This window comes from Hippocampus comes, unplaced genomic scaffold (assembly GCF_001891065.2).
Source record: "Hippocampus comes isolate QL1 unplaced genomic scaffold, H_comes_QL1_v1.1 scaffold132, whole genome shotgun sequence".
Lineage (NCBI taxonomy): Eukaryota > Metazoa > Chordata > Actinopteri > Syngnathiformes > Syngnathidae > Hippocampus > Hippocampus comes.
The window spans coordinates 2,149,663-2,174,060 of record NW_017805467.1 but is presented as its reverse complement, the minus strand read 5'-3'; the positions used below and the strand labels follow the sequence as shown (position 1 = coordinate 2,174,060).

General features: G+C 41.0%; 2 protein-coding genes and 1 long non-coding RNA gene across 7 annotated transcripts in view; 2 read left to right on the top strand and 1 right to left on the bottom strand.

Moving 5' to 3' along the window:
- Positions 1-1,231: 1,231 nt before the first annotated feature.
- On the bottom strand, positions 1,232-20,589 carry jak3 (Janus kinase 3 (a protein tyrosine kinase, leukocyte)). Of its 5 annotated transcripts, XM_019875235.1 has the most exons (26): positions 20,508-20,589; positions 20,397-20,428; positions 20,198-20,300; positions 18,079-18,313; positions 17,867-17,984; positions 16,516-16,633; positions 15,400-15,545; positions 14,705-15,008; positions 13,799-13,915; positions 13,542-13,699; positions 13,354-13,465; positions 13,084-13,264; positions 12,791-12,915; positions 12,442-12,573; positions 12,248-12,335; positions 11,844-11,968; positions 11,630-11,768; positions 11,270-11,421; positions 9,047-9,197; positions 8,792-8,919; positions 7,274-7,463; positions 6,937-7,061; positions 5,372-5,544; positions 3,539-3,656; positions 3,353-3,466; positions 1,233-2,270 (listed from the first exon to the last, which is right to left on the bottom strand). In XM_019875235.1, exons 4-26 carry the CDS (start codon positions 18,275-18,277, stop codon positions 2,103-2,105), a joined length of 3,381 nt encoding a protein of 1,126 aa, XP_019730794.1. In that variant the 5' UTR covers positions 18,278-18,313; positions 20,198-20,300; positions 20,397-20,428; positions 20,508-20,589; the 3' UTR covers positions 1,233-2,102. The 5 variants fall into 5 exon arrangements, with proteins under 5 accessions (XP_019730797.1, XP_019730794.1, XP_019730793.1 ...); XM_019875234.1 differs by having other exon boundaries at positions 20,198-20,428; positions 20,504-20,589; XM_019875237.1 differs by having other exon boundaries at positions 18,079-18,331; positions 20,198-20,530.
- Positions 18,235-24,398, top strand: part of slc5a5 (solute carrier family 5 member 5) — a 21,053-nt gene continuing 14,889 nt past the window's right edge. The window contains exon 1 of the mRNA XM_019875239.1: positions 18,235-18,319. Coding sequence (XP_019730798.1) covers positions 18,243-18,319 — 77 coding nt within the window. The 5' untranslated portion in view covers positions 18,235-18,242. The remainder of the gene's footprint in view (positions 18,320-24,398) is intronic.
- Positions 20,314-20,857, top strand: LOC109519014 (uncharacterized). Its single transcript, XR_002168863.1, has 2 exons — positions 20,314-20,385; positions 20,525-20,857. It is a non-coding gene; the product is annotated as an uncharacterized LOC109519014 (long non-coding RNA).

The window sequence follows — 24,398 nt, the reverse complement described above, 5'->3', positions numbered from 1 at the left end:
ATATTTGGACCGATCAGATAACCAGTTAATGAACAACTAGGATTAATGTTACAATTGGGTATGGTCCAAAAATCAGAAGCTGCAGGAATGTGGTTCCATAATTTTCTTGCACATCTAATCTGATATGGACTACTATGGTTGTATGATAAACATTATAGCAAATTATTATTCTTGGCACTGCACACCAGAAGATTGCTGTTGGATTTCTTCTTTCTTTTTCACAATATTTTTTTTTGTTTTGTGTGTGTGTTATTGTTACACACTGAATGCCAATGTGTTGACAATGTATCATTTGATCTTGGAATGTGTTGATATTTAAATGAATATAAGAGAACTTCTATGTATAGTGTATTTTGAAAATGTATGTACTGGTACTGACATGTTATTTTAAATTAAAACAATGTATGATTTTGTAAAATGTAGGTTTTAATTATTGCCTCCGGGTTTCTAAGGTTGTATGATCGATCTACTGTGACTGAAGAAGATGTGGCTCATAAAGTTCCCCATTGCGATTTACAATGGAAACAGAGCCCGTTGTGTTCATTTTTTTTCTTCCGTTTTCTGTTTCCTCTCATAAGGACTCTGCAGGCAGAAGACACACTTGCACTTCAGTTTTTGTTCTGCAGAGTTGGATGTAAATATCTATTGAAGTCTGTTGATAAATAAATAGAAATGTTCTTGTCATGGCTTTGCTCTGTCATGTTTTTGTATCAACACCAGCTGGAGTGGAGGGCGTGGCTCTTCAGTGGTGCACCTGTGTCTGGTTTTCCAATCAAGCCTTGTCAAGTATTTAAGGACTGCCGAGTTATCAAGTCGCTGTTGGATTCTTGACTTTGTTTGCTGTTTTTGCACAAGTGTTGTTTTCTAGGCCTCTTCCATTTCTTTCATCGCCGTTTTGCTGTCTTAGTTCCTCGTTTTGTAAGTATTGTATTGGTATTATTTAGTCATTTTTTTGTGCTTGTTTGTCATGTAAATTTTTTTAGGCCTTGTTTTACCTGGTTACTTGTGACCAGCGCTTTCTGTTTAGACTCTGTTGGTTTTGCATATTTGATAGTATTTTTTTTCTCTGTGACCAGTAGCAGTAATTGTAGTACAACTTTAGATGTGCAAATATACAGAAAGTCCTTGAGCGCTTTGAAGTGTCTGGTGCTGTGGAATATAGATCAATGACAATTGTTCAAGTATGTACAGAGCTGGCGCTACAATGACAATTCAGACTTGGAGATGATGACTTTTTTTAAATGACTTTATTGTGACAGCATTCAACATCTAAACACTGCAGTACAAAAAAATGGAAAGGCGTACAAGGTTACTGACACATTTTATGTGCGTGCGCATGTGTTATAACCATTTAGCACAGAGGTGTTACACTCGAGGCTCAGGGGCCAGATGGGGCCCACCACTTCATTTTATGTGGCCCGTGGAAGCAAAAGAAATCTCGTATTGCAATTTCCAGGATTCTTGCTAAAATCTCATCCAAAATTTCTAATGTCATATGTAGATATAACAATTTTGTTACCAAGTCCCTTTCTACGGTAACTTGAACAACAGTTTAATGATCTATTAACCTTGATATTTGATTTCAAAACTAGCAGCGCTGGCGTTGAGCTGAATGAAACCTATGTGACAATTTGCATTTCTTTCCATAAATCTATAATTGTGGTCAGTCCACTAATAAAGATTTGCGGTGTTATTTCTACAAATTATTGACCAGTCTAGAGGGTTGAAATTGTCATGCTCTCTTTAATGAAGTCATGTTAATCGCTGAAGAAAAATGCTGTTTTTGGAGTGTCTTGAAAATTGAAGGAATTTTACTTAGTGCCAGCTATATGTAAATAAAATAAGGATGATAAACATTTGTATGGTTTCACAATCATAATGGCCCTCTATGGGAAACTAACTATAATATGGGTTGTGACAAAAAATGAATTTGATACCCCTGGTTTAGATCCCTCCGATTGGCTGGTAACCAGTTCAGGGGGTACCCCGCCTATTGCCCGAAGACAGTTGGGATAGGCTCCAGCACGTCCCACGACCCTCGTCAGGATAAGCGGATTAGAAGATGGTTTAGTTCCTGCTGCAAACCGCATGTGCAGATTATTTTAACGTGAGTTCAGCACTTGCAAACATGGCGTGGTGCCATTTTTGGGTCTCCCAGGCAGCCTCTCAGACTCTTCTTGCATGATGATTTCAATTTGATCCTCCAGGCTGGAGAAACACGGTCTCCCCTCAAAGTGGTAAACCCAACACTGCTTCATCAAACTGTACACCTGGTGTGACAGTGACAAGGTTTTCAGTGACATTGTATGCGCATACATTACTTAGAAATAAGCAATTCATTATCGAGTCAACACTTAGTTGATCGTTTGATCAATTGCGTGGAATTGATTAGTGCATTAATGGATTATTGAAAATGGCGTTCATCAAAGCTAATGAGCTCTATTTTTGTAGAGCCGCTTTCATTGGCCAGAACGAAGCTGCCTTTGTTCATTCCCACAATGGTGCATATGCCCCTTTTTAGCTGCGCCCGTCTCGAAAAATACCCAAAGAGAGAAAACTCCACCCATGCACACAGTTAGTTGGTACTTCGAAATTGACGTGCGCAAGCACAAAAATAGGGCCCATTTAGTTAATGATCAGACCGGGGCGAGCGCATCTTTATGATGCCTTGATGAATCATTCATAATGATTCATCAAGGCTTGAAAGAAAAAGTCGTTCTCTGTGGAGCAGTTTTTCAAATCAGTAATTTAATTTGAGGAGCAATTTTCTAATTTTTGGAGCAATTTTATTTCTTTGTTTTTTTGCAGGTTAATCCCAGGGAACAGAAGCAAGAGATTTAATAAACAAGAAAAATATGACGATATCATGAATGAACAATTGGTTTTCTATTATAGAATCAATAGTGTTTATTTCTTAAAAAACACTGTGTATAGCAGCAAACTTTATTTTCTTGTCTAGAAGCAAACCTAAATTCATTAAAAAAAGATCTGCTGTGATGTAATTTTATGCTATAGTTTACAAAAAAATCATTCCTTTTTATCTATTTGTTCTATGAAGCGCTACAAAAAGAGTACAAACAAAACTTTTCTCAGTTTTAAGTTTTTAACTTTTTTTTTTCCATCTTAACTATTTATAAAGTGAAAAAAAACCTCCACAACACAATATAAATGTATATGTAAAACAAAAAGTGGGTGGGCTTGAACAGGTTAATGGCAAGTCAGGTACAAATTGTGTAGTTTACGAATGCAATTTTTTTCCCGACATGCATGCAAAGAATAATGTGTCATGACAACATGAGGTTATCAATAAGATGGTGTCTATTTCACCTAATGAATCTATAGCAGGAGTTACCTTGGGTGGGCAGTTTGGTGGGGGAGGCAACCTCCAGTTGTCCTTGAGGATATTTAGCAGATGCATTGAAATGGATAGTCCGTGGGCATTGGTTCCGATCTCCTGCATACATAGCTGGAACACGGACAAAGGATCAATATGCATGGTTTGATATCAATTAGGCCATCAATGAGGCGAGTGTCCCACCTTTTTGGGGCTGGAGTTCATATCACAGTAGGAAAAGAGCTCATGAAGAACAACTCCAAAACTCCACACATCTGACTTTTGGGAGAATCTCAACTCATTGATGGATTCGGGGGCATACCTGCATTGAAGACAGATGCATAACACTGATCAACATTTTTTGACAAACACACACACACATACATACACTGTGTGCATATATTTGTAACTCTGAGCAAAAGTATTGAAAATGGTTTGTCATACTGTCAAACGTAAATAACACTATCTTTGAAAGTGATTTGCTAGATGAACGTAAATAAGACTTGATATTTATTTGAAAGTCACATGAAATTTTTCACTCTTCTGTATTGTTTCCAAGCCTTCACCAAATCTTTTTTTTTTTTTTTTTGGGAGGAGGGTTGATCCCTTTAATCTTGATTGCACTGTGTGCAATGCATACTCCATAGGGTCTACATCTGGAAAATAACTTGGCCAGTCTAAAACCGTTCACTTTGTTCTTTTGGCTGTGTGATTTAGATCATGGCGGCCCGGTGTCGAGTGGTTCGCGCGTCGACCTCACAGTGCAGAGGTCTTGGGTTCGATCCCGGCTCTGGCCTTCCTGTGTGGAGTTTGCATGTTCTCCCTGTGCCTGCGTGGGTTTTCTCCGGGTACTCCGGTTTCCTCCCACATTCCAAAAACATGCGTGGCAGACTGATTGAACACTCCAAATTGTCCCGAGGTGTGAGTGTGTGCGCGGATGGTTGTTCGTTTCTGTGTACCCTGCGATTGGCTGGCAACCAGTTCAGGGTTCCTACTGCCCGAAGACGGCTGGGATAGGCTCCAGCGACCCTCGTGAGGATAAAGTGGATCAGGAAATGGGTGGCTTTAGATCATCGAGCGCTGGTTCGGTTAAGCGTCTGGCACACAGCACAGCATAAACATGCAAGGGGCGGGGCAATTTCATAGACTGACGAATATTTGCGCAGTTAGAAGCTGTCTGCGCCAGATGGGCGTCAACACAGCCGACTTCAACCGTGTCCAATCAATCGATTGGCTTCTTTCCATCCCTTTATACGTGGCACACCTGACTCTCATATAAAGTCTAGACATACAGCGGAAGGTGGAATAAAACCTAACTTCAGCAAGGAGATTGATTTTCTTATTCAGGCGGTCGAAGGATGCAAAGTATAGTTTTACGAAACTGCAAGCAGGCCTTCCCGCGCAGATGATGTTAAATTGGACAGAGCAAGTCGCAACTACTGTGAATTATTGCTCCAACTTAGTATTGTTTCTGACATTACTAAAATTTGTTTTGCGGCTTTCTTGACAGTTTTGTCATCAACTGCTGCTGTTATTCATCATCTATTACTTTCTCCTTCTTCCTTTCTTAGGACATGATTGTGATTGATTTTCTATCTCTCAGCATCACAAGCTTGTTTTCCCGCATATACAACTCTTTACAATTTTTTGTTGGTTGTACCGCCCTCTGACTAAAGTAAATGTAGTCTCTTCACGGGTTAAAATTCACATCTGAACTGGACGTAGACCTTTGGCACTATTTATTGTTTTAATCACCAATATTATAGATACTCTATATGTACATGGGTGACAAAACATGTCAGACTCAGACATGTTCCAATACTTTTGCTCACATGAAAAAAAAATGGATGGATTTGAACAAAAGATGCTATCTTCTAAGGTGTTGAAAATGTCGCTATGAGTACCTGGCAGTAAAAGCTGAAATGTTAAACTCTTGTCTCATATTCATATTTTAATGTGAAACTCAAACATTTTCAGTATTCATCAAAAGTAAGAGACGTATCCTCACTTCACGTTTCCAAAAATGAAGAGACATACCAGAAGATGGGGCTCTCTCCAGGCTGTTTGACTCTGTAGTACTCTTTGTCCAAAGGAACTATCTTGGTCAATCCGAAATCAGCAATTTTCACCAGTGACTCACTCGCCACAAGTATATTTCTAGCAGCTAGGTCTCGGTGCACATAACGTAATGTCTGCAGGTATGCCATGCCCTGGAAGAAAAAAAAAATCCTCGGTCCATCATGTAATCCCAACATTTAGGTCAGTTACCCCTTGAAGACAGACTGTATGTGCTTACATTACTGCCCTATAAAGCTGCAAAACTCAGTTGAACCAATTTAATTCTTGTATGTCTACACATAAGAATTACTCATCTTTGGGGAAAAAAAAAACACACTGCGTCACACTGCCAGGATGTCATACTATTTACACAGCTGACACAACTATCACCATCCTGCCTACACATCCTGCGTCAAAAAATCAAGCAAGATGAGGTTTACTGTCCCATACTGTAGGCATTTCTGTCGCACTGATACTCAGTGAAACATGAATTTAATAGAGGCATAATAAAAGTAATTCATTAATCCGGGATTGGAACTGATCGTTGAACTCTTGAAGCGATTGAGTCAAAATGCAGAGGTGCTGTTAATTTAGTCTCAACTAGTTCTGGGACGGCGGCCCGGTGTCGAGTGGTTAGCCCATCGACCTCACAGTGCAGAGGTCAATCCCAGCTCCGGCCTTCCTGTGTGGAGTTTGCATGTTCTCCCTGTGCCTGCATGGGTTTTCTCCGGGTACTCCGGTTTCCTTCCACATTCCAAAAACATGCGTGGCAGGCTGACTGAACACTCCAAATTGTCCCCAGGTGTGAGTCTGAGCGCGGAGGGTTGTTCGTCTCTGTGTGCCCTGTGATTAGCTGGCAACCGGTTCGGGGTGTCCTTTGCCTACTGCCCGAAGACAGCTGGGATAGGCTTCAGCACGCCCTGCCACCCTTGTGACGATAAAGCGGTTCAGAAAATGGATGGATGGATGGATGGATAGTTCTGGGACAGGTGGCATGGTGGACAACTGGTTAGTATGTCCACTTCCCAATACTGGCTCCGGCCTTTCTGTATGGAGTTTACATGTTCTCCCCATGCCTGCGTGGGTTTCCTGCGGGTACTTCAGTTTCCTCCCACATTCCAAAAACATGCATGGTAAGTTAATGGAACACTCTATATTGTCCTGTAGCGTGATTGTGAGTGTGAATGGCTGTTTGTAGATGTGTGCCCTGCGATTGGCTGGCAACCAGTTCAGGGTGTAACCCGCCGGTTGCCCAAAGACAGCTGGGATAGGCTCCAGCACACCCACGACCCTCGTGAAGAAGAACAACATGCAACATCATTTAAAGGAAGTTGAGCAACATCCTCACAGTCATCCGCTATGGCACAACACCTCCTGGAGGCAATAGCAGGAGTTATTTTCTCATTCCATAGTGTATGGAAGACTTGGACCACAAAGTTGTTTATCAATGTCGCTGCACAAAAGTGACAATTTTGAATTCTTTCAATGATCGTAGTCAAAGTCAACATTATAATCACACGTCAGTCTATATATTCAAGTCTTACTTTACAGATCTGTGAAGCAAAGAGCAGCATGCGCCTGGTGTTGATGTTGTGTCTGTTGGTTTCTGAATACACAATAAGGCTTCCATGTGGTAAATACTCCATCACCAAACTCATGTTGCGCCGCCCTAAAAAAAAACAAAAAAAAAAAACAACACAATCCAGGATTATCATTTTTATATATTGCTTCAAGCATTCTAAATAGCAAAGTTCAGAACCAAATCATATCACGCTGCAAAGACAAGAAACGTGTGAAGAGGTGCTATCCAAATAACAAGACCTGTCGCAGTTTGCAAGCTCGTAATAAGCCAAACATAAACATGATAGACATTTACATTACCCATGCTGTAGCAGACCCCTCTGTACTTGACGATGTAGTCGCAGCACATCATGCTGAGGGTTTTGATCTCCTTCCGAAAGTCCTCCAGGGTTGATTGCTTATTGGGCTGGAGCTTCTTCACAGCAACCATCTCGCCTGTGTCATCTCCCAGTGGGTCGTAACGACACAGTTCAACGCTTCCAAAATTTCCCTGTGGGGGCAGGGGGGAAGACATCTGATTAACCTCATCAGTTGTTAAGTCTAAAAAACATGCCCAGTTCATTACTCATATCAAAAACTATTTCTACCGTCACATTCTTTTTCTTTAAAAAATGCATTCATATTTGCAAAATGAGTTTTTTGGGCTGAAAATGAACAAAAAAAAAAGAGTGAGGGTTATGATCAAGATTTTTAAGACATCTTTATGAATATTTTAATTTTTGTAAATTATTCATATTGATGACAAATTTGTGAAAATGAAGCATTTTTCCACTACCGGTATGCTAAAGGATCCTGGTAAATTTGAGTATAGTCTAGAGAATCCTTATTTACTAATTCTAATTCCAAACCACAAATTTTGAACAGTGACTTAATCTTCCAGTATTGTAAAGAAAAACAATGAAGACAAATAGCAAGTCGGTTGTAGCCGTCGGCGCAACATATTGGGGCAACAGACAACAATTTCAAAAGAAGAAAAGCAAGCATGCTCTGCACTCCGGTACACCCCCGGCCCCATTTCCAGTCCTTGTCTATCACAGCAGTAAGCAGCTAAGAGGTCTCTGAGCTCTGCACTGAACTATGAGCTTGTTTTCTAGCACTGGCATTGTGCATATATGTAAATGTTTTGTGACAGAGCTGTTGGACAGGGTAACTTTTTTCCCCCATCTACAGCACAAGAAACTACAGCAACACGAAACAGACATGACAGATATTTAACCAATCAAGAACATTTTTTTTGACTTGATTGTGTTTAGGGCCACCAGAAGGTCAACCTATCCCACCTCCACTCTCCAGCCCTCCCACCCAAACCAAAGGCTTGTCCATCCATCCATCCATTCTCCGATCCGCTTATCCTCACACAAAAATCGCGGGGGGTGCTGGAGCCTATCCCAGCTGTCTTCGGGCAGCAGGCGGGGGACACCCTGAACTGGTTGCCAGCCAAATGCAGGGCACACAGAGACAAACAACCATCCACGCTCACACTCACACCTAGGGACAATTTAGAGTGTTTAATCAACCTGCCATGCATGTTTTTGGAATGTGGGAGGAAACCGGAGGACCCGGAGAAAACCCACCCGGGGAGAACATGCAATCTCCACACAGGGAGGCTGGAGCTGGAAAAACCCGGTACCTCTGCACTGTGAGGTCGACGTGCTAACCACTGGCCCACCGGGCCGCCCAAAGGCTTCTGGAACTTGAAAATGTCAATTTAGGGGCCAGTGGTCACTGCGCTCGGAGTGAAATAGGTTCATCTGGAACCCTGCCTTGAAGTCATATATTTCTGTGGTAGGGGGCCTACTTAAGTTGTTTCATGTGTACCTTTCCCAGCAGGGAGATGTACCGTAGGTGTCTCTCCTCAAACAATGTCTGGTCCTGTTGAGCGGGACTCGATGCTTGACACACTGGGTTGAGTGTGACGGGCTCAGTTGTGTGAAGTATAACATAGTCTGTCAAGAAAACAGAAAAAAAACCTGAGTCATGGTAGTTCGTGGTCATAAGAGTTTTGTTCGGGCTACTGGATCAGAATGTGTATAGAGACCTACACCTGAAGTAGAATAAATACTACACTAGCACCTGATGTGATGAGACTGTTGAGTTCTCGGATGAGGCTGCGACATGAAGGTCTAAAGGCCGCCTTGTAGTTCATACAATGGCTGATCAGCTCGGCCAGCTCTGTCCACTGAGACGGCGGCAGCTGATGGATACTCTCGTAGAACTGCTGCTTCTACAAACAAGACTGTTTCAAAGATTTATACAAGTCTCCCCCACTTAACCGACATCATATTTTATAGTCAGGAATCAAACGTGTTTATTCTCATGTCAGAAGAAGGGCAAATTGTTTCCCCCTGGGCATTGAAATACTTACTTTACCATGCATACTGATTCCAAAGGTCCTAAAATAATACATATTAAAAAGATAACTAATAATGTTACGGCTATCGACAATTTTCAAGCTATTCCATGAAGACAAAGTAGGCTCCTTTTTATTTCCAGTCTTCATCCACCAGGACCAGAGGTGAGACCAACTCCCACTGTGGAGACTCACACTTCAAATATGAAACCTCAGGCGTATGCACTTTTAAATATCAACATTATGAAATCTTGCATATACTGCTGTAGACTGTAAATTTCCCCAGTGTGGGACAAATAAAGGATATCTTATATGTGTTTTATGTTTCATGTTTATGTCCAATTCTTTGCCTTGCATTTTACAGATTAGTTTGTTTTCATGTAGAAGAGACATAATTTTGAATTACAAAATGTGGGTTTCCTTCAGACTCATTTGTGGTTGGGCTGAATGAATATTTGTTGGTTTTCAAATATTTACTACATGCAAACTATAATTTGAAGATATATGACCAAAGGTGGGGCACTCGTGGTTAACTTCACATTTTTTCAGATTTCTTTTTTTGGCTGGAAAGTTTTGAATGCCTAAATGTCCCCCTCAGACCCCCCAGATGCACCCCGAGACTGTGAAAGTGGCCCGATTTGGAGTTTGGCAGAATACAAATGCCTTTGTTTCTCTTCCCACTTCCTCTTTTCTTGGCACTCCACGTGTCAGCAGGACACGCGACCTCTATGTCCACTCCTCTCTTTGTTCCTGCCGCTGCTCAGTGAGACGAGAGTTAGGACGAACTCCCTACAGCTCATCACAACATGAGACAATTTGTGAGTATAACATTTGCAGACAAGATTGGGTACAAATTGATGCTTTAAATTAGGTTTAAGGGGTGAAATAAGCCTCATTGAGTCCCACATTTATTTTGGCATACGCGACGTTCATTCACGTTTATTTTATCCTTTTATTTCAGCTTAACCTATTGTAGGAGCCCAACATTTGGCTTATTTTACCTTCGACCCCTAAGGGACAGTGTCTTTATTGTTTACTGACCTGAGCCGAATGGGAGCGGGTGGCCAGATACGTTAAAGTTTGGGTGTCCTCAAGTGGACAGATGTCACTGATTAGGGGAAGCAAATAATTTTTGATGAGCGTTTGTTTTTGTTGCTGATTTGAGTTGTGGGTAAATAACAAGAAATTCAATGTTAATCATTATTTCAATCCAAAGAGTATTCTGTTGTTTTTAAATGCTGAGTACAAGAAGTCAAAATTAAAAAATCGTTAATCAAAAGTTGAACATGCGAAGTTCACACAGGAAGGCCAGGGCCTGGAATCAAATCCCGCACCTCCGGACTGTGATGCGGACGTGCTAGCCAGCTGAACACTGTGCCACCATTCTTCTTCTTCTTCTTCTTTTTTTAATTATTTGTCCAATACTTTTCATTATCTCAGATGATTTTGGTCAAGGACCAAGGGACACCCTGGACTGGTCGCTAGCCAATCACAGTGTTATTATTATTATTATTATTATTATTATTATTATCATCCATCCATCCATTTTCTGATCCGCTTATCCTCACAAGGGTCGTGGGAGGTGCTGGAGCCTATCCCAGCTGTCGTCACGCAGTAGGCATGGGACACCCTGAACCGGTTGCCAGCCAATCGCAGGATGCACCGAGACGAACAACCATCTGCGCTTAAATTCACACCTAGGGACAATTTAGAGTGTTCCATTAACCTGTCACGCATGTTTTTGGAATGTGGGAGGAAACCAGAGTAGCCAGAGAAAACCCACACGCGGGGAAAACATGCAGAGTCCACACAGGAATTGAACCCTGCACCTCTGCACTGTGAGGCCGACATGCTAACCAGTTGACCACCAGCCCTCCCTATTATTATTATTATTATTATTATTATTATTATTAATTTATCTTGGCTGTGAAGTGTACTGTATGTACCTGTTGAAGATCCCAGTCTTGCAACGGAGGATTGCCATTGTTAAAGATCTCCCACACTGTGGCACCAAAGCTCCATTTATCACACTCCAAGGTCAGCTTGTCTGGAGCCTCCAACACCTCAGGAGCCACCCAAGGAATTCTGTCCAGGATAACTGAAATGATCATAGATAGTTTGTGTCACTACAAAATTGTAAAACATGTTGGCAACTGTATTGCAAAATACAAAGAGTATTTCCTCTATAATATGTATTACTTCCTGAATTATAATTTGGGTATCAATAAAGGATGTCTCATACCAATGATGGCATTTGACGTATAATTCTACTTTTTCATGACAAGGAGCTGAAAGCAATATCTCACCATCTCTGCCGATCATTGCGATGCTGATACCAGGGTCACTTAGCTTGATAAAAGGAGAGGTGCCCTGAGACCTGTCCCCTTCTCTGGCCAGTAGAAGATTTTTTGCACAGATATTTCCATGGACAATGTTCTTTTCTTCCTGTAAGACCATCGTTTTTCATGAAAACGGTCATATTTTTAAATGTGTCACGGTCCACGTTGAAAATCTTATCACCAGAAAGTTGAGGGCGCATGCAAGCTGTTTGACTATGTCAAGTTTCCAGCTCACTGACATGGACTGTCCCCTCTTCAGGTAAAGGTCGAGGGCCCCATACTTTACCAACTCTTGGACCATTATGTCTGCAAAGAGCAGGAAAGTTTGCTTTAACAGCCGCAAGAAGGCAGAAATGCTCATCCAAAGCATCAGGACACAGCTTCAGTAATGTGCAGTGAAACTCGGAGAACCAAACTCATCTATTAATGTATGTATTTTTGCAGATGTTAAAAGGCAATAAGATAACTTTGTGAACACCTTTCTGAAGACATTTAGAAAAACCTTGCTTATACAAGTCACACATTTGTCATAGCATGGAGTAAATGTAACGACGGACAAGAACCTGCATTTAAGTTACAACTTACTTTTTGTTCCATGGACACTGATGCCATAAACCAAGATGAGGTGTTTGTGTGAGATTTGACTCATTACGCTGGCTGCTTCAAAAAATGACTGAATAGCAGAAAAATGTCATGTTTAATAATGATGCGACAGGATCAAGAAGGTTAAACATTTCCTTTTTTTTTTATTTTTTTATTTCTGCTTGTATTAAACTCACTTCCCAGCAGTTCTTGTGACCACCATCAAGTTCTTTCAAGAGAACATCCGTCACATGTTTCTCACCATCACGAATGGCTGTTTTGGTGCCTTTAAAAACTCGTGTAAAGGATCCCTGTCCAAGGCTCTCCCCCTAGTAAGGGGAGCATCAAGAAACTAGAGTCAAGTGGGTAGAGTATAGAAATGCAGAACCTGAAAATCTAGAGTCTGGCAGTAAAACTGTTTTGATCTCCAAAATTTTGGAGATCTAGTCGTCCACTAGGCTGACAAAAAATATATAATCATAGCATGCCATGCTAATGCCATCCTGGAAGACAGTTTTGCAGCGATGAACTGCTACAATAGCATACCCATTTTAGGTCCTCGTATCTGATCATATGGAACTGGATATGACCAAACTTTTTCCTCTCAGGTGTTTGGGACCCTTCAGCCTCAACAGAAATGCCGTTTCGTGTGATGATGAGATTTGTGAGCTCTACAGAGGAACCAGGGAAAATATCTATTGTTAGATCACACAGAAAAGCTGAAAATTGGAAGGTACATATCTGGAAATGTTGTTTTGAAGTCTTGAGGTTTTGAATATTGACAGATTTTCTGTTCTTCAGATCCTTAGTATAGCATCTTAGGTTTAGAAGGAGGCAACCTTTGGGTTGGGGTGGACAGCAATGGCCGAGCTTGGCAGGCACGTTATCCAGCAGTAGTTTGTGTTGCTGGTAAAAGCTGGTGAGCTCAATCAAAGTGGAAAAGGACTTCGGAACACCAGGAAGACGATAGTGCTTATTCTTAATGATGAGACAATCTTTATAATCAAGTCCAAGCGGAGTCTTAAGAAGAATAAACACAAGTAGTCAGAGTCATTTAGTTGGTAAGTTGGTTGGTTCGTAAGTAAGTATGTCATCGAAGCACAATTTACCTGAATACAAACAGTGAGGAAAAAGTTATCAAAATCTTTGGGACTCTGCCGAAGTAGGAATTTTCCACCTTTTAACCCGGACTTTTTCAACTTGTCAACAGCAAACTCTGACCTGATTGGAGATGTCATAAAGTAAATTCTTCATAGGTTGGAGTACAGTTGGCAAATTCTGTGTCGAAAGGACTCACGTGATTGGGCCATGGAAATGGTTTTTGATCCCCTCCAGAATACTTTCAGGCACAGTGTCGCGGCAGAAGTAGTGGCTGGAGTCTGTGGTCAGTCTGAAGTAGCCGTCAACAAGCGACACAAATGAGAGCGCTTCTTTCAGGCTCTGGAAATTGATTTCCTTTGGTATAAATCAAAGCGGAACGTATGGAAATGAGCTCACTCTTTTTTTATTTTGTTTTTAATGTTTGGGCACATTCTACATGAAAAATGGACTTACCATGTTTCTGTCATCATGGCGAAACACGGTCACCAACCTGCTGTTTTCCTGCTCGTGAGATACTCGTTTCATACTGATAGCAATGATGTCCTGGAAATCACAGAAAGTCTGCCACACCTACAGAGGATTATAGATTCTTTTTCTTAATCATCTGATTTTTATTCCGTACCTGCACATCCTTTAATCCATTTTTTTCTCACTCTTATGCTTAAGGGGGCACGAGTGAGCTTGAACATAGACCAGCTGACTTTGGAGCCGGAGCCCATGGCACATTTAGCCAAAACAATCAGCCTGCAGCTGAATATAGAACCATACCTGTCAACTTGTACGTTTTCCCCGTATTTTATACGTTTTTTTATCATTTGAAATCATGGACGGCGTATTACAACTTTTATACAGGGGAAAAAAAACAATTGTGAACCGATCTCACAAAGACCATTTTGGCTCAAATCCAGATCGTCTCACCTGCTGGTAGCCAACGACTATGCCGTCGTCGATCGCGACTATTGTCACGGCAAACCAGCAAACGTAATCCTCAATCGTATATTTTTTTTCATCGCTGCCAATGCCGCCGTCGATCGCTACTATTGTCACGGCAAACCAGCAAATGTAATCCTCAATTGTATATTTCTTTTCATCGCTGCGTACGGTCAGATTGATAAAGCATGATGTGCGCATGCGCGGTAAACCGTTGTACGGGTTTTTGTGGCTTTGTAAGGGGAATTGTAATCATTTATAAGGGCAGCTATTAGCCGAGGTTGACAGGTATGTAGAACCCTTAACCATCCAAATCTGGAATAGAGTTGTGGAGCCACCTGGTCCCTATGCTGCCACAACCAAATCAAATCTTCATGAATGCAAAGCTGTGGCACAGATCACAAGAAAAATAACGTATCTTGAGCTCACCAAGGAACCATCAGGATAACGACTTCCACTAGTTTGAATTCCGATTTCCCCAGTAACCTTCACATGGGTGAACCTTCCACCGGATTGGGAAGAACCAGCGCTGATGTGGTACACTTCACTTCCTAAGGTGGGAACGATGCCAGCCATTTCAACCAAATACTTCAGTTTCAGGCTGTACTCATCCACAGAACTGTTTCCAAGCTTCTTCAGGAAACGCTTGAGAGTATTTCTGATTCGATAGCGATCCAGGCGATTGCGTTTCTGGATGTCGTGGCGGTGTGATACAGGAAGGCAAGATTTGTAGCTGAGGGTAAAGAGTACATGCAATTCTTGCTTACTTGGAATGAAACCAGTGAGGTTTTTGACCAGTGATGTATTCTGGTTCAAAAGTGTTGGTAGAATATATTGGGTATCATAACAAAGGCTTGTCATACGAAATCCTGCACAATGAGATGCATTCTGAGAATATAACCTTTGTAGCTGAAAGAAGAAAAAAAAACTTTCAAAGCTTATCAGAGTCACACAATCATGATTGTGTGTAGTACCATTTAAGCAAGTTATTCAACAATACAAATAATACAAATGGCGTTGCATCGAAGGTACTACGAAGGGCAAACAATGAATCAAAAATCTGAGCCATCCAATTCTAAGACCACACCCTCAAAGGAAGGAAATTCACTCCACACTGTAAATACCTGATGATCTTGCAGAGCTCCCTTATGCTCAAATGCCGCTCCTTTGCTATTCTCCACAAGTCCAGCACTGCCAGGCCGAGGCATTCTTCTTGAACGCTCAAAGGGGGAGCCACTCCGGCTTCACCTGTGATGAAGTCACTTCGTACCTACAGTACATAACCAAAGGAATCAGTAATAGACAAATGAATAATACTTGCAAGTCATTTCCAATGTGAAACTTTGGAGCATAACACAATTAGGAGGATCTCTCTCTCAATATTTCCGATTTCCCCTGAAAGAATACCAAAGATTGATTTATTTTTTGACATTAGACCTCTTTGAGTCTTGAAGTAATCTTGGTAAGGCATTTTTTTTTTACATTGTGAAAAGCATTGTATCAGGCAATGGTATAGTTGGGAAATATAATGGGGAATTACATCCTCTTATATAGGGTTTAGGAACGCTATATCTCACTATTACAGTGTGTGAGTGGTGGTGATAATGATAACCAATAATGTTCTACCAGCATGAATTACAACTTTTAAATCGTCTAGTGCAGGGATGCCCAACCAGTCGATCGCGATTGACCGGTAGCATGTGGACTGGTACCAAGTCGATCGTGAGGGGTGTAGAGGGAAATGGGTAATGCATATAAACGCCTGTGCATGGGTGGGTGCGCGCACATTCGTGCATGTGTGTGTGAATGCGTGCACATGCGGTAACGAGTCGATCGAGGTAGGTTGGTTACTTGAAAAGTAGATCTTTGATAAACACAGGTTGGGCACCCCTGGTCTAGTGCGACTTGGATGTCATTAATAGTGCACAGTGATGTCAGCCATGGGCCTTCTCAACCAACATGCTGGTTTAATCATTGAACTACTACTGGCTATAGGGCATGGTTCTAATACACAGACCCATAAACATGGTGACAACAAAACAAAAACAACAGGTACATATATTACTTAGGGAAAAGGCAAACAATGTCTCAACATTACAAATGAGTGGATGTACAAACATGAGACTGAAGTGGGGTTTCACACCATTCAATCTAGGACTGGAAGTAGGCCCAAGCATTGTCATTTTCATGAAAAATGAAATAACATATCTTAAGCATACTGTTAACATCCTTTTCTTTACCTGGGCGAAGAGATAGTCAATGACAGAATAGTCAAGCACAGGACTAATTCTGTCTCTGGTCAGACTGTAGCGGTATGACATTCTTGGTCCCTGCCCATACCAATTCCCAAAGAAAAACCTGGAGAGGAAGCACAAATTATCCTTCATCTCAGATTGAACCCCCAAAAAACAAGTTGAACTGAGTTACTTTAGATGGAAACACTGTTGAATCATGTCAATGTCATTATTATACCATCCTATTACATGTCAACGGACCTAGCAGAGAGGTGGAAAGGCAGCACAGAATGCATACACTGCAAAGTGCCATTCGAAATGGTTGTGACTGGCTTGTTTTTTTTTTTTTTTTTTCTCAATCAGTATTTTGATGAATGGCGCGATGCTGGTAGTCGAACTTTCTAAGGCAAAAAATATATTCAAAACAGATTTATTTGGAGAGGGGCTTGAACATGCCTTATCATATCACATGGTCACATCACATGATGGTGTTTTAAAAGTCACCAAAGTGCATGATGACATTTTGTGGAAAATAGGTGGCACTCTGGTTTATCTTAACTCAGAAAATGTCCTAGCTGAAACCTCAGAGAAGCAAACTAGCATTTCCAAAGCAGAAGAAAGCATCAGAAAATAAACCATTAAGTAGTTGGTGGTTCGCACAGCTGACTCATAGTTGAGAGGTTCTGAAATGGGGACTTCTATATTCATGTCCATATCAAGTGAGGCGCAGAGCGCGCAGTGCACATACAGTAGGTGGAGTTTTCTCTGGAATTTATGCAGACACGCACAGTTGGAAACGGGCGGTTTATACTGTTTTTGGGCGTGAACCCCGCCGACCACCCTAACGGCGAAGCGAGGCAGATCCTCTCATTCCCTTTAAATTTGGTGCACGAGAAGCGACAGCCGTTGACATGGCGGAAGCAGAAACTGATTTTCTGGAGTCTATGGAGGAGGTTGAAGCACGCAAACTACATTTACGAGGACTTGCAGGCAGACCTCCATGAGTGTATGTTGTGAAGTTGGCCAGGGCGATCACAGATCACAACTGTGAAGTGAGCCCTTGGAGACCATCTTCCAAACCGGTCGTTCGTGTCCCTGCGTCTCGCCAAAAGTCAGTTGATATAGGCAGATAAGGACAAGTGCTTAAATGACATGTCTGGATGGATAACAACAGAAGCTACAGCCTGTAGCACTGTTGGCTTCCAGTGTGTATAACTAAGTTATAACCCATCTTAGAAATGCTCATGAATTTACAGTAGGGTATACATCATTCTTTGAAGAATGTTAACCAATGAGTTTTTGTTGTTGTTGATTTCTGTAGCCGTGGTGTGATCATTGGGCAAGTGAATACACAAACCTGACTCTGAAGTGGACGTGTATGTTTTCTTCTGTGTTGAACATGTGTGATGGAGGGTACCAGAATGAGAGATCACCAGATGCCAAACCAAAGAGACTTTGGTAAACCGGTAAGATTCCTTGAGAAATAAAACACATGCATTGTCATACACTGTAGCATGGCTATGAGGGCGGGGGGACTTTTAACCTGAATATACAGTATTATCCTCTTACCGCATGATTTTGCAGCTTGGATGCAAACATTTTCAGCAGAGACTTGGCCACTTGATACGTGTATTGTCATTGCATCTTTAGTGGGAGGGAAGAAGTACAGGTGTACTTGCAGACTGGAACCAGTGCTCGAACTGGACCTCTGGCTGCCTCCACGGTCTCTGATCATGAGAGGAGTAAATTCCTCTTCGCTGACATCCATGGATGCTTCTGAGGTTGAAATCAACTCACTGAAGATCTACCGGTAGGAGGACATCTTGTGGATGGAGGAGTGGATACACAAAGAAAAATCAGAGGTGCTAAGCAAACGACCCATGGGCCATGACTGGCCTGCTTGGGGGTTGAAATTGGCACACAGGATGAATTTGAAAATGAAAAATTAATACTGGAGAGACCCTGTAGTTTTGTTTTGCATTTTATTATTTTTGACTCAATGCAGGTGTGAACTTTTATAGGTCACTTGCATGTGAAATCACTTGTTTTGTTTTTTTTGGGGTTTTTTTTTTTTTTTTGCTCACCATCTTGGGTGGATAGCATTCAACTGTTTGCGTTTGATTGCATAACACGCTTCTCGGTTGCTGTTAAAATGGTGCACTCTTGCTGCGTCACCGGGTGTGATAATAATATCCCGGGAGAGAAAGAGATCAATGTTTCTTTCGAATTCCTAAGAGATATATATTATATATTATATATCTCTCTAGAAGGAAATCCCAGAATTCCTTGCTTTTAGATCCAGATGCAAGCAGTTAACTCCTGATTAGTGATTGAAAACCAAGGGGATGGGCACAAGTCAAGAAAAATGAGGGAGTCACAGTGTGTGGAGGGAGAGGAAAAGGTTGAGCAGACAGCTAAGTTTGTTCAAGACATTGTTGAAGGACTACCTCCTTGTTATTGTTTCAATGCCTGGTCAGATGTTACAATGTATGTCAAACATTGGTTGCATGCGAGGTGGTTGTAGCAGCAAGTGTGACCATTTGGTTCATCCCACAATGCCAGTTCTCCCTACAGTTCTGTGAAAATGAATCCTTGCTGTGGTAATAGTTAAAAAAAATGCAATTCAATCTTAGTGGAGAGCTTCACAAATGAGTTTGGTTTGGTTGAGTCTTTTTGCAATGCTTTAAACATTGACTGTTGATTTATCTTCAATGTGTAAAGTAGACATTTACAGGGCATGTGATATATTTTTAACATACATTTTCAATAGTTTTCGCGTTAGTTTGTGAAGTTCAGGGGTCAAGATAGGTTTTGGGAATCACGATGATGTATGGAGGAAATGTCTATCAATCGTCACTTGACAGCATACATTTCAAATGCCAAACAAATATCTTAGATCCCATTCACTCTGAAGAAATCAGTGTCTTTGTTTGAATTACAACCACCGTATGGTAATAAGAGCAATAAATAATACAAATAAGGCATCATATCCTCCTGACTACCAGTAGTTCAAATTTGTCCTCTGTAGAGGACATTTCTGAACCTAAATATCTCCCACCCAGTGCCTCCAATCGCATTAACTCCTTTTGTTACTCTAAAGAGGACATTCAGTGCTTTCCAATGATACCAAATTTGTAGGGGTTAGAAAAAGTAAGAAAATGGCTTCCCTCAGTGCAAGCACTTTTTATGGGAAGAGGAAAAGTAATACTTTTTATCGACCACATTTTGTCTTGAAATGCTGTTGGCATTTTAATTATAAGACTCTTATGAACACGTTAAAGTGTTGTTTGAGTTGTTTTAAGTGTATTTGAGCCTTTTTAAAAAATGTAGTGGGATTTCAAAAATTTCTTTTGGAGGAGTCCAATTACTTCACATAGATTGGGGAATGTCAAAATAAATGTGATTGGACAACATTTTTTTTTCCTGGTAGTCAGGAGGATATGATTATATTTCACATAAATAAAACACGACAGATATGTTTTATTTCACATGAAAATCGATGAAACTAATACACATGCGAAACATGTACACGTTACTATATTTTAAATGCTGTAAAGCAAATTCCAAAACGCTTTGATGAATACGTAAAATCTCAGTGTCAAATAATCACACTATCCCCGTTTCTAACAAAATTGAATGAAAACACAAATACACTTTGAGGATAAAATATCAAGAAAGCCTTTTTTACCTTTACATTTGTATGGCAGAAGTCCTAAGGTTGATAATTTGTTCGAGGATTTCTTCTCTTTATTTGCGCTTGGGTGTCTGCAGCAATTCTTTGACAGGTTTTCCTGTTTTAGATGAGCAGATGTCACGCGGTCAGTTGCTCTTTTTCCTTTCTCTGACTGTGAACTGAATTGTAACGTTCTCCAAAAGGTAATTCTTACTTGCTTATGTGTGAATGGTATCGTAATCGCCACTGGTTTAAAAAAGTGTGATGATGAGATTATTCATGCATTCGTGTAAGTAAATTCACTTGCATGCAGAAATGAACTTACTGTAGCGGATCTTACAGGAAAACAGAAGCAACCGACCACTGTGGTTTCCCTGTTCAGCGCAGAGGTTCTCAGCAGTTTCCTGTCATGGCCACCAACCACGTGGTTTGAACTGCAAACATTTCAGTGGTTGCATCTAAAATGTCATTTCTAGACATGTTTTTCCTCCGCTTTGTTCCTAATTGCTGTCCAACACTGTATCTGTCAATTTAGTTTTCCCTCAAAAAATGACATTTGAAAATGTATTTTTTTTCTTTTTTTTTTTGGTCACAGGTTGAGTGTTAGTAGGGAAACTCACAGATTCCTAGTTCAATACCATTGGTTAAAAATAAATAAATAAAATGCTACATTTTGGAAAGAGCAATTTCGAAAAATGGATGGATGGGTGGATACACAATTTTCCCTGAAAATACTACCACAAAAAGTGTTAGCTCTTTAACCTCAGCATATTAATAACAGGTAACCACTAACATATTAATAACTGAAATGGTCTTTTTTTTTTTTTATTTACCAGAGGGTGCCTTACTTTTTTTGTTTTTTGTTTTAGTATTGCGCCTCTGTTAGATTTATTTTACAGGATTTAAGTTACAGCAAGAGTTTTTGGATGGATTTGTTCAATCATGTCGCTAGCTGCCCACTTTTTCTGTATTTGTGCTTTTCTTCACCGGAGCTTGGCTTCGGTTGGGGGGTTAAGATTGTCCCCAACTCCCCTCCCCTTTCCTCCTCAGGGGTGTGGCTCAATTTAATTTTGTTGGGAGTATTGTCCTCCGTATTTTGTTCAGTTTATTTGTATTATTTCTGAAGTTATTATCACTTGGTTCCTTCTCCCCGAGACAAACTCTGAGTCCAAGTGTTAACAGAAAGTCATCATTCCAGTATAAATAGAGTACGTCACTTGGTGACAAGTATCCAACAGACCAGAAAAGTACTGTCAATACACTCATGTTAATCCTGCAGATGAAATACACTACCAGTGGCTTAGCATTACAGTTTGAAATCCTACTTTGGAAATAACTGTAACCCTAGTTTGAAACCCTACTTTGAAACCCTAACCAAGCTTTGAAAACCTAACCCTACTTTGAAACCCGAACACTTTTTTGAATCATGAGATTACACAATCTGGAGGTCAAATGGCCCTGGATTTCTGAGCATAGGAGTATTTCGCCCTCCTGAAGCCTGCAACTGCATATTTAGCCCTCTGCGGCTGCCCTGAGTGCTGATGCTTTGTGTGTGCTGAAGGCAACATCCCAAGCCTTCAATCGTGCTCTCTGCATTCAGCCAGGGCTTCTGGTTCAGGTAACTCCTGGTGGTATCATCAGCACAATTTGAGATGAAGCCCAGGAAAGATGACGTGTATTCCTTCAGGTCCACTTCTCCTTGGCTGAAGAAGGAAGGTGCTACCCTTTTCGGTGTCCAAAGCAAAAACTGAGATGGTGCACCTTGAAAATATTCATATGGTGGAAGTGGGGCGGCGGCTACTGACGGGTATTTGAACGACGACGTGCAAAGGTCCCCTGACGCCATGGGCAAATGACCATTTTCATGAAGTGATAATAATTTGTCAACGCGGGGGTGTTTGCTGACTCGGGGTGCAACAAATCAAGAATCTCATGGTTCGGATTGGATCATTGTGTCATGGTTCTGTTTGTGGCCAACAGGTGGCACTGTAGGGCTCCGCCTGCAGCTGCACACCTGTTGGTCATTGTGGCATTAGTTGTATGTTTTAAAAGGTCTCCCGGCACAACCGCTCGGTGTCGGGTCATTGTTCTGTCATATTTGTTCTGTCTGTCATGTTTCTGTTTGTGACCAACAGGTGGCACTGTGGGGCTTTTCCCTGCAGCTGCACACCTGTTGGTCGTTAGGTAATTAGTGGCTTTAAAAGGACTCCCAGCTCGAGCACTCATTGTTGGGTCATTGTTTGCTTTTGGCCACTGTCATGTTTGTTTGTTGCCGTTTGTCTGCTACTGTCAGTTTTCTCTGTTTCAATACACTTCTTCAAGTACAACCTGCTCCTGCCTGCTTTTTGGGGTCCACCACCACCACGCAACGTGACACTGTCATGTTTCGGTCATGTTTCTGTTATTGATAGTTTTTTGTTCGGCCACGGTTTTTGTTTGTTACTTTGGATTCCTTTTGTTGTTTGTCATGTTTGTCTGTCTTGTTTTTGTCATGTTCTCGGTCATGTTTCGGTGAAGAAATCAACATTCACCGAAACATGACCGAGAACATGACAGAAACGAGACAGACAAACATGACAGAAACAACAATGATCCGACATTGAGTGGTCAGGCAGGGAATCTTTTTAAACAACTAATGACGTAATGACCAACAGGTGTGCTGCTGCAGATGGAGCCCTACAGTGCCACCTGTTGGTCACAAACAGAATCGTGACACATTGTTGTTCGTATCAGCAACAAAATAGAAAAATAACTGTCTTCATTTAGTTTATAAAACACTTTTGTCCATTAATACTACTACTACTACTACTACTACTACTAAACTCAAAATGATGTCAAATATCAAATATGGCTGTTTAGATATTACAAACACAACTTTATGAAAAAAAAGCAGGATACCAACTTATTATATACTTGGGCCATGAATGAAAAAATATGTTGATAGAATTACAAAGCAGCCCACGCCCACATCATTGAAAGAGAAGAAAAGAAAGCAAAGCAACGCGATAGCCGTCAAACTGCCTTGGAGAGTAGTTGAATGGCTGTTGCGAGGTGGATACTCGCTGCTAGCAACTAGCTAGCAGCTGATGCTGGAGACTTGTGCTGTATCATAAAATGATGGCGTAATTTGTTTCTGAGTGTCCTTAATTCACAAGTGAATATGATTTTGTGGTGGCTATGAGTTGATGTTGATGTTGGTATCAACTACAAAGATATAATAGCAATAAAACTTGTTTAATGCAAGCCAAAATGTCAAAAAGGCATCACGCGCTATGAAAGTCAACTTCAAAATGAAATAAAACTTCAAAATAAAAGTTACTCAGGCTATTGCATTGCCAATAATTTATTATTCGGTTAGCTTTTATTTTGAAGTCAACCACTCATGAATGCATGCAAAAAAAAAAAGTTTAATTTTATGAAATTCAAAAATGAAATCCAGAAAGCAGGAACCAAGTTAGGAGAGTCACATTGACAATATCAACCAAAAGCAGAGGCGGACCCTCAGGGCCAGCAAGGCTTTCTCTGCTGGCCTAAACATTCTCAGAAAAGTAAATTTACTTTTATGTATTTTATGTTGTTTTATAATTTGTTATTTTATTTTCATAAATATGTAAACAAAATTACTCTCTGTATTCTTTACGTCATATTATTTCCACTTAGTTGAGTGGCTTTCCTGTATTCTTTACGTCATATTATTTCCACTTCGTTGAGTGGCTTTCAATGTTATTTTAAATAACATTGAAAGCCACTCGATAAATAACTTATTTATTATGGTAGAGTTTTTAACCAATCATATTACAGTTAGCTTGCGTTGCCAGGTAAATTAAACTTACTCGGGGCCTTCAGATTAAACAGAGCAGGCTCCTGTGCGCTGTAAGTGAACGGGCACAGTCAGGTTTCAGTAGCCAATCAGATCACGAGTCTCAGACTCCTGACTTGTTCTCGTCTGCGTACTAGGGCTAGCTAGCAGACCTTACGTCGAGACTGTCCATGTGCGTTCGGTGATTGGATTAGCGCCGTTTCTGTTTCCTGAGAATTGTATCCTGACTTGTTGGACTTATTGGATGAGCGCCACCCGCGAGCGCTATCAATGCATTTTAACCCAAAATGGATGAAGGAGAAGACGATCTGGTTGCGGAACTACATTCCACACAATTTTCAAGACGGACCTTCCACTAAAAGCTGGATATTGTGCGAAGAGGTCGCCCAACTCCTG

Bases quoted from the DNA above. Each gene is read 5' to 3' on its own strand.
- jak3 (XM_019875234.1), bottom strand. From the start codon at position 18,277: ATGGATGTCAGCGAAGAGGAATTTACTCCTCTCATGATCAGAGACCGT. The intron at 15,546-16,515 runs GTAAAGAAAAGG...TATGTACTGTAG, and splicing joins TTGACTATCTCTTCGCCCAG to GTACGAAGTGACTTCATCAC. The intron at 11,422-11,629 runs GTGAGATATTGC...TGATCATTTCAG, and splicing joins CGCAATGATCGGCAGAGATG to TTATCCTGGACAGAATTCCT.